Here is a 15,994-nt window from a genome sequence, read left to right as displayed (position 1 = left end):
ACGTGAATGCAAGCAGAATCAGTCCTGTATTTGTATTTGACAGTAGTACTGGACTGGCAGCTCAATCAATGGATTTGTTTAGAAGAAAATGACTTTAAAATTGTATTTCTAACTTTTCTAAGACAAAGCTAAATGAAGAACACCAGTATTAAAATAGGTCCAAGGGCAATTAAAACTTTGGGGCAGATTCTCTGCCATGTTCTAGTCCTTTTCCCTGCTGAGACAACACAAAGAAAGCAGAATCTACTCACACGGCCCCTGCTAGGGATCATCCAAGAGAAGGGGAACCTCCAATGGGTTTAAAGCTGGAGCACTGACTCCTACTCATCCCACCTTGCAGCCCGTAGTATAGGGAATGAAGAGGGGGTATATGATTAGACCATGCTTTAACCTTGCAGCCCGTAGTATAGGGAATGAAGAGGGGTATATGATTAGACCATGCAGCAAAAAATCAGGGAGCCAATGCAGGTTGTTGGTTCTCATGTTTCCTTGTATGCTGCTGTTGCCGTCGGTGCTGCAGACTATGGGGCTCTGGGAAGAAGGATAAAGGAGTTTGAGGCGCAAGTGGTGTTCTCATCCATCCTCCCTGTGGAAGGAAAAGGCCAAGGTAGAGACCATTGAATCGTGGAAGTCAACAAATGGCTATGCAGGTGGTGTCGGAGAGAAGGCTTTGGATTCTTTGACCATGGGATGGTGTTCCAAGAAGAAGGAGTGCTAGGCAGAGATGGGCTCTGCCTAATGAAGAGAGGGAAGAGCATCTTTGCAAGCAGGCTGGCTAACGTAGTGAGGAGGGCTTTAAACTAGGTTCACCAGGGGAAGGAGACCAAAGCCTTGAGGTGAGTGGGAAAGTGGGATACCGGGGGGAAGCACGAGCAGGAGAGCATAAGAAGGGAGGACTCCTGCCCCATACTGAGAAAGGAGGACGATCAGCAAGTTATCTGAAGTGCCTATACACAAATGCAAGAAGCCTGGGAAACAAGCAGGGAGAACTAGAAGTTCTGGCACAGTCAAGGAACTAGGATGTGATTGGAATAACAGAGACTTGGTGGGATAACTCACATGACTGCAGTACTGTCATGGATGGATATAAACTGTTCAGGAAGGACAGGCAGGGCAGAAAAGGTGGGGGAGTTGCATTGTATGTAAGAGAGCAGTATGACTGCTTAGAGCTCCAGTATGAAACTACAGAAAAACCTGAGCGTCTCTGGATTAAGTTTAGAACTGTGAGCAACAAGGGTGATGTCGTGGTGGGAGTCGCTATAGACCACCAGACCAGGGGGATGAGGCTTTCTTCAGGCAACTAACAGAAGTTACTAGATCACAGGCCTGGTTCTCATGGGGGACTTCAATCACCCCGATATCTGTTGAGAGAGCAATACAGCAATGCACAGACAATCCAGGAAGTTTTTGGAAAGTAGACGACAATTTCCTGGTGCAAGTGCTGGAGGAACCAACTAGGGGCAGAGCTCTTCTTGACCTGCTGCTCACAAACAGGGAAGAATTAGTAGGGGAAGCAAAAGTGGAGAACCTGGGAGGCAGTGACCATGAGATGGTGAAGTTCAGGATCCTGACCCAAGGAAGAAAGGAGAGCAGCAGAATATGGACCCTGGACTTCAGAAAAGCAGACTTTGACTCCCTCAGGGAACTGATGAGCAGGATCCCCTGGGAGAATAACATGAAGGGGTAAGGAGTCCAGGAGAGTGGGCTGTATTTTAAAGAAGCCTTACTGAGGGAGCAGAAACAAACCATCTCAAAAGAAAGACTAGAATAGAAAGAATGGTAAATATGGCTGGCAACCAGCTTGGCTTAACAGTGAAATCCTTGCTGATCTTAAATACAAAAAAGAAGCTTACAAGAAGTGGAAGCTTGGACAAATGACCAGGGAGGAGTATAAAAATATTGCTTAGGAATGCAGGAATGAAATCAGGAAGGCCAAATCACACTTGGAGTTGCAGCTAGCAAGGGATGTTAAGAGTAACAAGAAGGGTTTCTACAGGTATGTTAGCAACAAGAAGGTCAAGGCAAGTGTGGGCCCCTTACTGAACGGGGGAGGCAACCTAATGACAGAGGATGTGGAAAAGTTAATGTACTCAATGCTTTTTTTGCCTCTGTCTTCACAAACAAGGTCAGCTCCCTGACTACTGCACTGGGCAGCACAGTATGGGGAGGAGATGACCAGCCCTCTGTGGAGAAAGAGGTGGTTCAGGACTGTATAGAAAAGCTGGACGAGCAAAAGTCCACGGGGCCGGACGCACTGCATCCGAGGGTGCTAAAGGAGTTGGCGGATGTGACTGCAGAGCCATTGGCCATTATCTTTGAAAACTCATGGCGATCGGGGGAGGTCCCGGATGACTGGAAAAAGACTAATGTAGTGCCCATCTTTAAAAAAGGGAAGGAGGAGGATCCGGGGAACTACAGGCTAGTCAGCCTCATCTCAGTCCCTGGAAAAATCATGGAGCAGGTCTTCAAGGAATCAATTTTGAAGCACTTAAAGGAGAGGAAAGTGATCAGGAATAGTCAGCATGGATTCACCAAAAGCAAGTCATGCCTGACTAACCTAATTGCCTTCTATGATGAGATAATTGGCTCTGTGGATGAGGGGAAAGCAGTTAACCTGTTATTCCTTGACTTTAGCAAAACTTTTGATACGGCCTCCCACAGTATTCTTGCCAGCAAGTTAATGAAGTATGGGGTGGATGAATGGACTATAAGGTTAATAGAAAGCTGGCTAGATCGTCGGGCTTAATGGGTAGTGATCAATAGCTCCATGTCTAGTTGGCAGCCAGTATCAAGCAGAGTGCCCCAAGGGTCGGTCCTGGGGCCGGTTTTGTTCAATATCTTCATTAATGTTTGGAGGATGGCGTGGATTGCACCCTCAAGATTGCAGATGACACTAAACTGGGAGGAGTGGTAGATACGCTTGAGGGTAGGGATAGGATACAGAGTGACCTAGACAAATTAGAGGATTGGGCCAAAAGAAATCTGATGAGGTTCAACAAGGACAAGTGCAGAATCCTGCACTTAGGATGGAAAAATCCCATGCACTGCTATAGATTAGGGATTGAGTGACTAGGCAATAGTTCTGCAGAAAAGGATCTAGGGGTTACAGTGGTTGAGAAGCCGGATATGAGTCAACAGTGTGCCCTTGTTGCCAAAAAGGCTAACGGCATTTTGGGTTTGTAACAGTGCCTGCTCCTGGCCCCTCCACAAACGCAGTCAGAGACCAACTGATGTGCAGCACCTGTGTCCTTTTATTGTTTGTGTCCGTTCCCACCACCTATTAATTTACAGGTATTTACAGAGACCAACACTCTGGGAAACTACTAACTTCCCAGGGATCTAGAGCCCACACTCCTCCCTTTCCTGTCTCCCCCTGCTTCCTATCTCTTAGCCAGCTTTATAGGGCAGGCTGGCGACCCAGGCCTGCAGGTGGATCCACTCTGGTAATTAGGGTGCGGCCCCTCAGCCAGCCCAACGAATACCCTTCTTCCTATGGAACAAGGCTAATAGGGGTCTGGCTTGTTTTTCCTAGCCAGCACCCTATTACAGGGTTGTATAAGTAGGAACATTGCCAGCAAATCGAGCGACGTGATCATTCCCCTTTATTCGGCATTGGTGTGGCCTCATCTGGAGTATTGCGACCTGTTTTGGGCCCCACACTACAAGAAGGATGTGGAAAAATTGGAAAGAGTCCAGCAGAGGGCAACAAAAATGATTAGGGGGCTGGAGCACATGACTTATCAGGAGAGGCTAAGGGAACTGGGATTATTTAGTCTGCAGAAGGGAAGAGGGGGAATTTGATAGCTGCTTTCAACTACCTGAAAGGGGGTTCCAAAGAGAATGGATCTAGACTGTTCTCAGTGGTAGCAGATGACAGAACAAGGAGTAATTGTATTTTCTATCTTTCTACTGTTATTTTTAGAAGAAGGCCATATTGCCTAACTTAGTTCTACTACAGCCTTATTTTCCTTTTACTCCCACCAAAAATAGTTTTCTACAAAGGTTATTTCTCTTAAAATGACATTTAACAGGTTCATGCCTCACAAGGCACAAGGCTACCAACGTGCACCTACTTGTAGCTTATACCTATATCAAAATGTGTAGCATACTATTCTACTGTGCATATGAAGTGTCTGCATTTACCCACTAAACCAGATTAATAGCTCAGGAAAAGTCATTTTGGTTTAAATGATTGATTAATGAGTAAATGTCTACATAAATCTGAACACAAAAGGATCTGATGACTGTATGAGTTGTAACCAGCCATTCAGCTGACTGTTGACTTTTAACCAATAGTACCTCTGTGGTCTGGGTTATGCAGCTACAGACATTGCTCCTGATTCTGAGAGGGAGTCTTCCTCTTGCTAGTGACTGTGTAGTGGTTTTTTTTGGTCCTAATCTCCCTGTACCCAGGAGGTATCCCACTGACTTCAGTGGAACTCCTCTCATAGGTAAAAGTCCATGCTACTGTGTGCCAGGGCCAGCTCCAGGTTTTCTGCTGCCCCAAGCAGTAGGAAAAAAACAAAAAACCCATCGGCGGCACTTCGGCGGCAGCTCAATCGCGCCATTCTTCAGTGGCAGTTCGGTGGCGGGTCCTTCACTCACTCTCTTCCTCTTCAGCGGCACTTCGGCGGCAGCTAAAAGAGGAAGAGAGGGACTGAGAGACCTGCTGCCAAATTCCCGCTGAAGACCCAGACATGCTGCCCCAATAGCGGACAGAGTGCCGCCCCTTTGTATTGGCCGCCCCAAGTACCTGCTTCCTTAGCTGGTTCCTGGAGCCAGCCCTGCTGTGTGCAAATACAGGATTGGTGCCTTAGACATTTCACAGCTGCCTATGGCCACCTTCTTCCCAGAGGTGAACTCTGTCCAATCAGACTGTCATAAAACAACCAAGACAGGGAGAATGACCCACATTCTGTGTCCCCCAGCATCTTAGCATGAAAGGCAAGGCATTTCTCATGTGACATTTGGTTGGATAGAGAATATTTTTAAAGGTCAAAGACTATGCCATCTCTGTGTGGCTGTGTTCCAGACTTCTGTTATGAAGAAAAAGAGGGAGTCCACAGTGTGCAACATTGAGAAAAACAAAAATCCCAACCCATCCTCCCCCTTTTTTTTAAATTTATGCACATGCTTAAATATACACAAGATCAGTACCTAATTTTAGACATGCTGCAGTGAATAAGAGCAATAAACAAGGGAGAAGAGAATAAGAGCATGTAGCTACTCAGCGTTCATGTACATCCTGAAGGTTCCATTAATTTTATTTAATTTATAAATATTTCTAAATATTTAGAGGATTTTTGGAGGGCTGGGGTTTTGAATTTACATTTCAGGCTATCAAAATTGTTTTTGATTGTTTTTGGTTTTGTTTTTGAAAAAAATCTGACACTATACATTTAAAAATACATGCGTTTAAATTGACAAGTGTTTTTACGCTTAGTTCCACTTAGTAACAAAATCTTCCCCCCCGCCCCTTTCCTGCACAAATTAGAGTTTATAGAGGAAACTTTACTACTGTCACAGCACCTTGACTACAAAAGGCAATTACTAATTCTGAAGTACATTAAAAAGACATGACCTGATTAGGGTATGATGATTAAGATACAGATATAGATTAAGATTAGGATGCACTGATATGACCTACAAAATAAAATTAAAACCATCATGGAGAAAAGCCAACAATTTACAAAAGGTCTTATTCTTTGCATGGCTCTAGTTAAACAATTCTCACTGAACTCAGTGAGACTACTATGTGTAGTCAAGCATGTGTATGTCTGCAGAACTGAGGTCCAAGTCACAGCTACCAAGCTGAGCTCTAAAGACTGTTTCACTTCCCCCATCCTGAATTTCAAGACTTCTTTAACAGAGCTGTAAAAGGTTCTTACTGGGCATTCTGGGACATTGAGAAATGCACTGTAGTTGGATTCTGGCTTCCTCTCTTATGAAGAACAGTTCCTTTCCCATAATTTGAGACTCTGGAGCCCCGCCACAAAGAGCAGCTCTTCTAATATGTGACATGGAACACCATCCTGGCATACAGCAGCTTTCTCACAGTTTGAAACATGAAAGCCCCTGTTGCAGCCATAGCAGTGAAGTCTTGAAAACTTCAAAGAATGGTTTTCATTTTATTTTCACCTTGATCCCAGGATATTGTAGTTTTTTTTCTTGAATTTTTATAAAATGACTTGTTCACTCACAGGCTCAGGTAAGAAATAGCTATCTGAATTGTCAAAAGTTCCCCATTTCACTCAGTTTCCATTTTTCCTTTGGCCTTTGGGTAGGAAGCTTCACTACTAAAACACGTTCCTAAATTCACCTTTGTGAACTGTTCCCTCTGTTTCACTTTGTGCCAATTTAAAAATAAAATCCTTTCAGTTTTACATAAGATGGGTCAGTTTCATGTTTTCAAGTTTCATCAGAGCTTATTTTGTTTAACAATAGCTTGACTATAATATAACATTTTGCTGAAGTTCTGTTTCATCCAACTTTGAAACATTGTACAACCACAACTACCACTCCTCCCTCTCTGTGTTAAGATTACCCTGTGCCCCACCCCAATCCAATCTTCTCCACCAGCAGACCCGCCGCTACCTCCCATGCTCTCTCCATCCAATCCCTGTTCCCTCTGCTGCCCCCCAAAACCACCAGTCTCCTCTACTGCTGGGCTCCTCTTTTCCCACCCCTCAACTCAGCTTCCTTCCTCTGCTCTAAGCTCAGGCTTCCCCGCCTGATGGGCTGGTTCTGGGGCTTCTCCTCAGCTGCACAAACCCCTCTGGAGGGACTGTTCCTCCAGCCACCGGTCGGGAGGTAGAGAGGCAGGAACTGAGGTGGTCAGGCAGGAGGGGGGGTAGATGTGAGGGACTGAGCACAAGGGTGCTGCTAAAAGGGGAGGAGTCAGGCTCAGTGAAGAGCTCCCTACCCCTCCTGTGAGGGGCCTCTGAAGTGGTGAATAAGCCTCCCAGGGACGGGGAAATAACCCCAAGTCCTGCCCTCCAAGGAGACAGAAATGAGCCTGGACTCCCTCTTCCAGCAAATCCTCCTAACGGAGCAGCAAGCAGAGGAGAAGCAGCGCCTCATGCACCAAGGTCAGCCACACGGCCGCCATCTTGTGCCTGGTGCAGCGAGGATGGCCAGGGGTGCCTGTGGTTACACGACTCCATGGTTCCCCGAGAGCCCTGCATCGCAGTGAGGTTTTTCCTCCATCTTGTGGTGGGGGTGGTGTTTTCAAGCAAGGTCAGTAAATGCTGACTGAGCCTTTCCCCTGGAGTATATTGACTCCTGGATTATAAAGCTGGAAGGGACCTTCAGAGTCTCTAGTCTCACCTGTATAACACAGGCCACAGAGTTACCCTGTCACTCCTGTATTGAGCCCAATAACTCAAGTTCCTGCCTCCCTCACCACCTCCTGTTTCAATAGTTCTAGTGAATTCCATAGGGACTCAGGGCAGCCCTGCAATAGACACGTGAGCTGGCTTTGAAAGAGCCTATCTCCCTTCTCCTGGGTTTGAATACAGCAGGGTCAGGCTTGTATCATCCTCACACACAGCCTTGCCAACATATACTTTTTTATCATGAGATTCATGATATTTGTTGTTATTCCTAAAACCCCAATTCCTAGAATCATGTTATTACAAGCGAATCTCAGTGCTTGCTCTTTTTTTTTTTTTTTTTAAAGAGTAAATTTCTACCGTCCCGATGGTAGAGGAAAGATGAAAAAGAAACCCAAAGGCTCAAAACTGGAAGGCGGATAAAAAGGATCTGCTATTTATTTTTTATTTTTTAAATCTCCCGATTTTTAAGCTGACCTCATAATGTTGGGGGGGTTAAGTCATGATTTTTTGAATGCTTGGGTCTGGCAATACTGAAGTCTGGACCTGTAGTTTGAACTCTTCAAAATCTGCTTTCAGGAAATGTAATTGCTTGGAGTACAGTGGGAACTTTAGAAAGTTTGTCTAAGAGTCCACAGAAAACCACCAGCAGACTTAGAAACAGAACCCCTGTATCTTGTCTCCCTGCCTGTTGTTTTAATCACTAGGTGTAGCAGGGTATCAACAAGGTACTTCACTATACAGTAAAACAGGTGACCCTTACTTTAAATCAAATTTCCAAAGCTAGGTACCTGAATTATCTATGCAAATGTCATGTTTGTCCACACTAAAATAGTAATTAGGCACTCATTTGTTCGCAACTGAATGTCAATTTCCACTTCTAGTAACTGATGACAGTGACAGTAGCTGTTATAGGAAAACCAATGTGATTAGAAGTCTAGCAATTATATGTCTGTACTAAAGTCATCTTTCTACACCACTCTATCTTGCAAGCCGCAAATTTTTAAAAGAATCTCACTTTTCCCAATTGATTTCATGTGTTTAAAGATTCATTTTGTATTGCAGTTAAATTAGACATAAACAGAAGTCATGAAAAAATTAAGCAAATAACAGAAGAGCTGAGTGAAGCAAAAATAAAATTAGAAACTAAGGTAGAGTAGTAATACTTATAGTATGTTAATTATTGTTATAGGTAAATGGGCTGTAATTTTAATATATTGTTCATGAACACTTTGAAGCAGTATACTTCATGTAGTGTTTATATGAATTACCACAGTGTTTGCTTTATGTATGTATTTGTATGCGTTTCTATAGTGCTCATCTCCATAGTATCTGAACACTTCACAAGAGCATCGGCCTGCCATTTTGATCCCAGTCCTATAAGACTCACCATTCAGACTGACCCCTGAGATTGCATGGAGCCCCAGGGGCCTCAGTAGGATTCCATATGGGCTCAGGGGTATACCAAACTGGTTCTTTTTACAAGCCTGGGGTCTTGATGTAGAAGGTAGAACACTCCTTCCTTCTCCTTCATTAACACTCTAAGATACATGGAGTTTGTTCACATACGTGCTTCACTGCCCACTTCCATTCAATAACGGCCTTACCTAGTGTGCACTGAAGTAAATTAAGAGAGTCCCAGAATTGACTTTAGTAAGCTTTGGATCAGGCCTTAAGAGTTCCCACCTCATCCACACATCAGCAATTCTATTTGTGTTACTCGCCGTCTAGCATGTACAAAGAGTGCTCTTATAGTTTGGCTAGTGCCATTGTAGACAGAACCACCTTTCTAGCCAGACCAGTTAGTGTTCAGCCACTCACTCTTTTACATTTTCTAATCCCTTTGTCCATATAGTAGATGTGGAGCCTTGTTTTGAGACATGAACTCCCTTTTTATACTCTCAGTTTTGTCAGTACGAATAATTGTGGGTGAAACTGATGTTAGAAACCCACTTGTTTCTGCCTGCAAATGAGGTCTAAACGATGTCACCTGTGCTCTTAAATATCTGCACCCACAAAATTGTAGGTGCATAGTAAGCAGGCAGACAGAGGCTCCTTTTAGAGTCAGGCCTATGTTATCTCTAGTATTTTACCTATAAAATAACAGAAATATGTTACAGATAAATCTTGCAACCTTCTGGATTATGCTTTGTACGCCTTTTGACTTTTAGTACCAAACTCATAATTTTACCAACACTACTTATACTACTAATTCATTTGGTGAGGTGAATGAATGGTTTGGTGGTGATACCGATCTCTCCAACAATATAGGCTGTTGTGTGGTTTGCCAATGCTACTGTGACAGGTGCTATAGAAACCCCTAAAATAGATTAAGGTATGTTGGGGGGGGGGGATATTTACTAGTTAAAAATTTAGACCTTGATTCTGCAAACAGTTACGCATATGCATGTCAATAGCCCCACTGACTTCAATGGAACTAATGTGCATAACTGTTTCAAAGATCAGAACCCAATATGGATCTACAATAGGAACTGGTCTTTAATCAATACAAGGTTGGAATGTGTGATATTTGCTAGGTAACCAACCCTCTGTAGTCCTGCTTATAAAATTCATTTATGAGAATCACAATTTTATTTGTATACCACTAATTTGTTATTGATTCATTCTAGTTTATACTTGTGGTTTGTATGGTAGGTATCAGAAGACTCAAAAGTAAAACAATTGCTGTACATGACTAGTGGAGAAAGGTGAAGCTGCATTCCTAATTGATTCCAATGTCTTTCATACATCAAAAATTAATTATATTCTTACCAATAAAAAGCAACAGAGGGTCCTGTGGCACCTTTGAGACTAACAGAAGTACTGGGAGCATAAGCTTTCGTGGGTCAGAACCTCACTTCTTCAGATGCAAGCCACTTGCATCTGAAGAAGCGAGGTTCTGACCCACGAAAGCTTATGCTCCCAGTACTTCTGTTAGTCTCAAAGGTGCCACAGGACCCTCTGTTGCTTTTTACAGATTCAGACTAACACGGCTACCCCTCTGATTCTTACCAATGTGTACAATAGTAGATTTTATTTGCTTGTTCAGTTTGAAATTAATTCATTTATCAAAAGGAAATGATGCAGGCAATAAAGGAAATGCCAAAATACATTATTTCAATCAAATAATATTTCAATACAAAGATTATAAATTGACTAGTGAGATTACTTACATTGTCAATTATTTTTCAATATCTAAAATTTAGCTTATTCTACAAATTCTCAATATATCTACTGCAATTAATATAATCAAACTACTACTAAGTAATAATATAATACTAAAGGCCTCCTCCAAATAACTGTATGACATTTCTTCCCCCCGCCCCCAACCCAAGCCTGAATAAGTAGATGAGCCTTAGAGTTCAAAAATGTTTTGACATCTATTTCAAAGAGACTGCTTGTGGTCAAGAGAATGCTCCTAGGAAATATTAATTTTTTTCTGTTCTGTAAAACCAGGTAGCATGTAATTAGAACTTGATTTATAGCATTTTTGCCTTTCATGGCGCAATGATTTCTTTAAAAGAAATTATTGCAAAGTAATAGATTATGAAGGCACTTTGGGGCTGGAGAAACTACAATACGCTTGGTTATATTCAGTAATATAAATACAGAAGCACAATATTAGTAACTTGTTTTGAATCAGTATGTAACAATATATTATCCCAAAGCTCTTGGTATTGGAGGAATAAGCTCCCTGACACTTTCACTAAAATATGGTTGGTATGTGAGGAGAAAATCTGGCCCATTGTTTTCTTTTCCAAATTCTCCTAATTTTGCCCAAGCTTCATTACTATTGACACTACCACCATTCTCTCTGTTATTCGGGCATATCAGCTTGACTGTACCCTCTCTCAACTCGCATATGTAGACAGTTTCCAAATCTTGTTACTTCTTCTTCCATAATATCTCTAATATTTGGCCTTTTCTTGCCATCCACACCACTAAAACTATCATATAGACTCGCACCGTATTTCCTCTTGACTGCTGCAATCTCATCCTCTGTGGGCTTCCTGATAGCCACTTTGCTCCCTTGTCATCAGTTCAAAACACTGGTTAAAGAAAGTGATCTTCAGCCCTCTCTTTGAGTCCCTTCATTGGCTCCCACTCACCATCACATCAGATACAAGCTTCTGGTGCTTGCCTTTAATATCCTTCAATTACTTAGTTGCTCCCTACTTATCTGCTCTTGTATCTTATCACATTCTGCCCCCCTACGCTTGCTTAGTTCTAAACCTCCAACCATGGTTGTGCTGCAAAATCTGGAAGAATTCTCCTTGAGTGGTATGAACAAATTAGTTGAGCAGCCTACCTCATCAGTTGAAGTATTGTTTAAAAAAATTAAATCTGAAAATACAAATGTGTGCAGAAGGAAGGTTTTTAGTTTATTTGGGGTTTTATAGTAGAACTGTCTTCAGCCCAAAGCTTGGTCCCTTCATTACTCGTCCCTGGCTGATAGTTCTCGCAGTCATACTGGGAAAATTTATGAGACCATCAATCCCTACTTCATTGTCTATAGTAGAAAAGGCATCGCATAAATAGCTCTCTATGGCTAACCACCAACTTTCAGAGAAGAGCACAATAACTTTGGATTTTTGTCCCTTTGAAGTTTATCTATGCCTGACTTGATGATATCTGTTTAGATGGAGAAAAACTCACCCCTATATTAAGCTATCTAAAAGATTGTATGCTCTGTTGAGTCTCTCTCCATTCCAGATGAAAAAATTTCTGGCTAAAAATGAGAGTTAAGGCCATTCTCTATATTGGGAACAGCACTGAGCTTAGCCTCTGAAGAGGGGATACTACTGCAAAGAATTGTGATTAGACTGCAAGCTAATGAGAAAAGCTTCCATGGTCCAGCAGCTATGTAGATTTTTTTTTCTGGATGGGACTCTTTATGTGCAAAACCTATACATGTGTACTTATTTTTATCACCAATAATCTTTTGTTTTCTTTGAAGGTTCAGCAGCTGTCTGAAAAGCTCTTCTACTTACAGCTTTTGAAGAAACGTGAAGACATCTTAGAGAAAAAGAAAGTTGAATTTATGAATCAAAGAAGTATTTTTCTCAAAATCTTTGTGTTTCCAGGCATACTATTTAGGAGAGTTCGGTTTTACAAAATACAGTATGACTACAGTCAGATTTATATTTTGAAAAAAATTGGACACTAATTAAATATGAAAATGAATGATTAAATTTGTTTTGGTTCTAACAAATTAAAACACAAAGAAATTCAGAATCTTACTCCAAACGTTAATCCATGTTTTTAGATAATCTACCTCCTGGATTACCTTTAAAAACTTTTCAGTTGTCTTTATAACTTAGTAGTATTATTGCAGTGTCTAGCATATTCCCCTTCCTACATATAGGACAGAATAAGGAATACTGTAAATATTATACTAATGCAACTTAGCGCAAAGGCAAAATTGCTGTCCTCTGATGGAATGTGAATTTGATATCAACTGTATCCAGTCAGATTTGATGCATGGGTTATCTCTTCCCTTGTTTACAAGGGAATTCACTTTTTATTTAAATTAGTATTCAGATAAGAGCTTTGAATGGAATTTAATCTTGTCATTGACTTTATGAATGTATTTTTCTATAAATGGAAGTTTTTCTTTAAAAAACAAATACTGTACTTTAAATTTGGGGCCTGCTTCTAAAAGGCACTGAGAAACCCCATATTCCAGACTTCTTAACAGGGTCACCTCTCTTAGGCTATATTTTGGGAGCTTAAATAGTGCAATGGCCTTGTCCTGGACCTTCTGCAAAGGGGTGAATTTCACCCTTAATGAGCAATTTAAAGAATCAAAGAGAATGGCCATTTTGTGCCATTGATTTCAAGCAGAACTCTCCATTGATTTCAACACATGCTTAAAACTTGATAGCATAATGTGGGATCTAACACTAATGATACAGCCCTATTATTATAGAACAAGCTCCTTTCATTTTGTTACAAGAGCAAAACAGTAAGATTAATGCAACAGAAGTAATGATAGAGATCTAGACCATTTCCCTGTTTTTCCAGGTTACAAAATAGAATACATACCGATTTTACATAGTTATGGGTAAAACTGTATTTCAGCTCGATTATTTTAATGAGAATTCTATTTTTCTCTATTTTTTTTTCACCTTTTTAGTCAGATACAAAGAGGAAAATGATTGAAGAAGAGGAGAAATCACAGATTTTAACAATGAGTATGGACTAACATGTAACAGAGAGCTTTTGATTAGGAAAAAAGCCAAGACTGAAATATGTGACTTAGAAACTAAGGCAAATATTTTGAAAAATGGTACGTCTTATGTTGAACTATTTTATCTTGGATTGCTAGAGAATACAAATGACTAAAACATAATTGAATAAAGCAATACTTTTAAACTGATTGCCTTCCTAGCTGGATATTTCACTTAGGGCTAGATCAGAGGTGGGCAAACTACGGCCCGCGGGCCACATCCGGCCCGTGGGACCGTCCTGCCCATCTTTTGAGCTCCCGGCCAGGGAGGCTAGCCCCCAGCCCCTCCCTGGCTGTCCCCTCCCCCACAGCCTCAGCTCTCTGTGTTGCCAGCGCTCTGGGTGGCGGGGCTGTGAGCTCCTGCCGAGCAGCATGGCTACGAGGGCCGCCGGCCTGCCCCGGTGCTCTAGACTGCTTGGTGGCGTGGCTGGCTCCAGACGGGTGATGCGGCTGCCAGTCCTGGTGCTCTAAGCGGCAGGTAAGGGGACGGGGAGTAGGCCGGGATGGATAAGGGGCAGGCGGTCCTGGAGGGCAGTCAGGGGACAGAGAGCAGGGGGCAGTTGGATAAGCGTGGCGATCTCAGGGGGCCTGTCAGGGAGCCTGGGTGTGGATATGGGTCAGGGCAGTCGGGACAGGGAGGGTTGGATAGAGGGTGGGGTCCTGGGGGGGCGGTTAGGGGACAAGGAGCGGGGGGGGTTGGATAGGTCGGGAGTTCTGAGGGGGTAGTTGGGGGCGGGAAGTGGGAGGGGGCAGAGGCCAGGCTGTGTGGGGAGGCACAGCCTTCCCTACCCAGCCCTCCATACAGTTTCAGAACCACGATGTGGCCCTCAGGCCAAAAAGATTGCCCACCCCTGAGCTAGATTGTGAGATCATGATCTGCCCTGAATAAGGGGCAGTGTGTTGGTGTGGCTATATTGCCCAGTACACTCTCTGCCATTCATTTGTGCTATGCGGGGAAGTACAAGCTCTGGGGTACCTGCATCTACTCCTGCACAGCTGTCCAGGAGGTCATAGCCAACACAGAGGGTGGTGCACATTGCATTACCACATTAAATGGACCACAATTAAGCCCTCAATGATTATTGACCACCTAGCTCTGAGTCCTACAAGCCCTCCTAAATTCAATGGGAGTTACATACACAGGTGCCTCATTGGATTGTCCTTTATAGTTATTGTATGAAACAAGATCCTATGACCTTTTGAGCTAAAATACAGAATATAAGATTATTATAGCAGGTGGTCTAACCATGGCCTTTCTTGTTCCTCTTCCTTGCTGACTGGGCAGTCATTCTTTATGCTAGCCACAGACCACACTAGTAACAATGGCAATGGCTACTTGGACCATTTCAGTTCCCATTTCTTCAGGTGAACCCAACTCACCCAACTGGCGATAAAGTCCAGAGTTCCATCAACATGAATAGCCAACAGGGATAAAAAATTTCTCTCTGCAAACAGCTTGACTTGACAGACTTAATTCATCATGCACCTGTTCCTTGTATTCCCTGTTTGTAGATACAGATAATTCTAATAGAGTTGTCCATATGTAATTTCTTGTACACCAGGTTTTATAAGTCTAATTGTATTTTTAGCCTAATGTCCTTTTAGAATATCCAAAGATGGTTAGAAGTAATTAAAGAGTATTTAAGATTATACCATGAAGATTAAAACTGTAATACATTTTAACTTAAAATATATTTCTTCTTAGAAATGGAGTCAATGGAACGTGAAAATGTTCAATTAAATGCACTCCAGCTGCAGAAGAATGAATTAAAGCAGGATTTATTTACTCTCCAAAGCAAACTCAAAAGGTATTTAATGTGTTTGATAATCACTTATTATGATAATCATTTGTGATTTGACAAACATATTTGACAAATAGTTCCCCTCAGATATTTTTCACAGAAGTAAGATTGTCCCAATGACTATTCATGGTCTTAATGAAAGATATGAATTGTTACTTAGAATGACAATCGATAGTCACTGGAACAGGGAAACAGAGTTAGAATAGATGTATAGCTTGGTATTTAGGGACTCACCCGGGGGGCGGGATACCCAAGTCCTGCTCCAGTGATAATTTTTTAAAAGTAGAACACAGCTTCAAGAGAAGAGGTTGGAAAAGACGCATACTAGAATATCCATAGCCCGGTGATAGTAGTGCACTACTCTTCTGAAATGTGGGAGACCTCAACTAACATCTCTTCTCCACATCAGGCAATGGGAAGAATTGAACCTAGGTCTCCCACATCCCAGGTGAGCACCCTTATCACTGGGGTAAAACCCACACATTTATAACAATTCTCAAACTTAGATTCATCAAACAATTTTTGAAAACTTTTTCTTGAAAACCAAAAAAAGCCATTGTCCATCTAGCTTTAATGATAAGCTGTTTATCCTGCTAATCTTTTCAAATATAATACAGCATTGATTTAGAATG

At 42.2% G+C, this 15,994-nt stretch overlaps 1 protein-coding gene across 1 annotated transcript in view; it reads left to right on the top strand.

Moving 5' to 3' along the window:
- Window positions 1-7,009: 7,009 nt before the first annotated feature.
- Window positions 7,010-15,994, top strand: part of CCDC172 (coiled-coil domain containing 172) — a 28,690-nt gene continuing 19,705 nt past the window's right edge. Inside the window, 6 exon segments of the mRNA XM_065553632.1 lie at window positions 7,010-7,088; window positions 8,397-8,482; window positions 12,289-12,385; window positions 13,472-13,498; window positions 13,501-13,620; window positions 15,266-15,379. Of these exon segments, the coding sequence (XP_065409704.1) occupies window positions 7,010-7,088; window positions 8,397-8,482; window positions 12,289-12,385; window positions 13,472-13,498; window positions 13,501-13,620; window positions 15,266-15,379 (523 nt within the window).

The sequence above is a fragment of the Chrysemys picta genome, chromosome 7 (genome assembly GCF_011386835.1).
Source record: "Chrysemys picta bellii isolate R12L10 chromosome 7, ASM1138683v2, whole genome shotgun sequence".
Classification (NCBI taxonomy): domain Eukaryota; kingdom Metazoa; phylum Chordata; order Testudines; family Emydidae; genus Chrysemys; species Chrysemys picta.
Note: the sequence above shows the minus strand (reverse complement) of the source record. Positions and strands in the feature narration are given on the sequence as shown.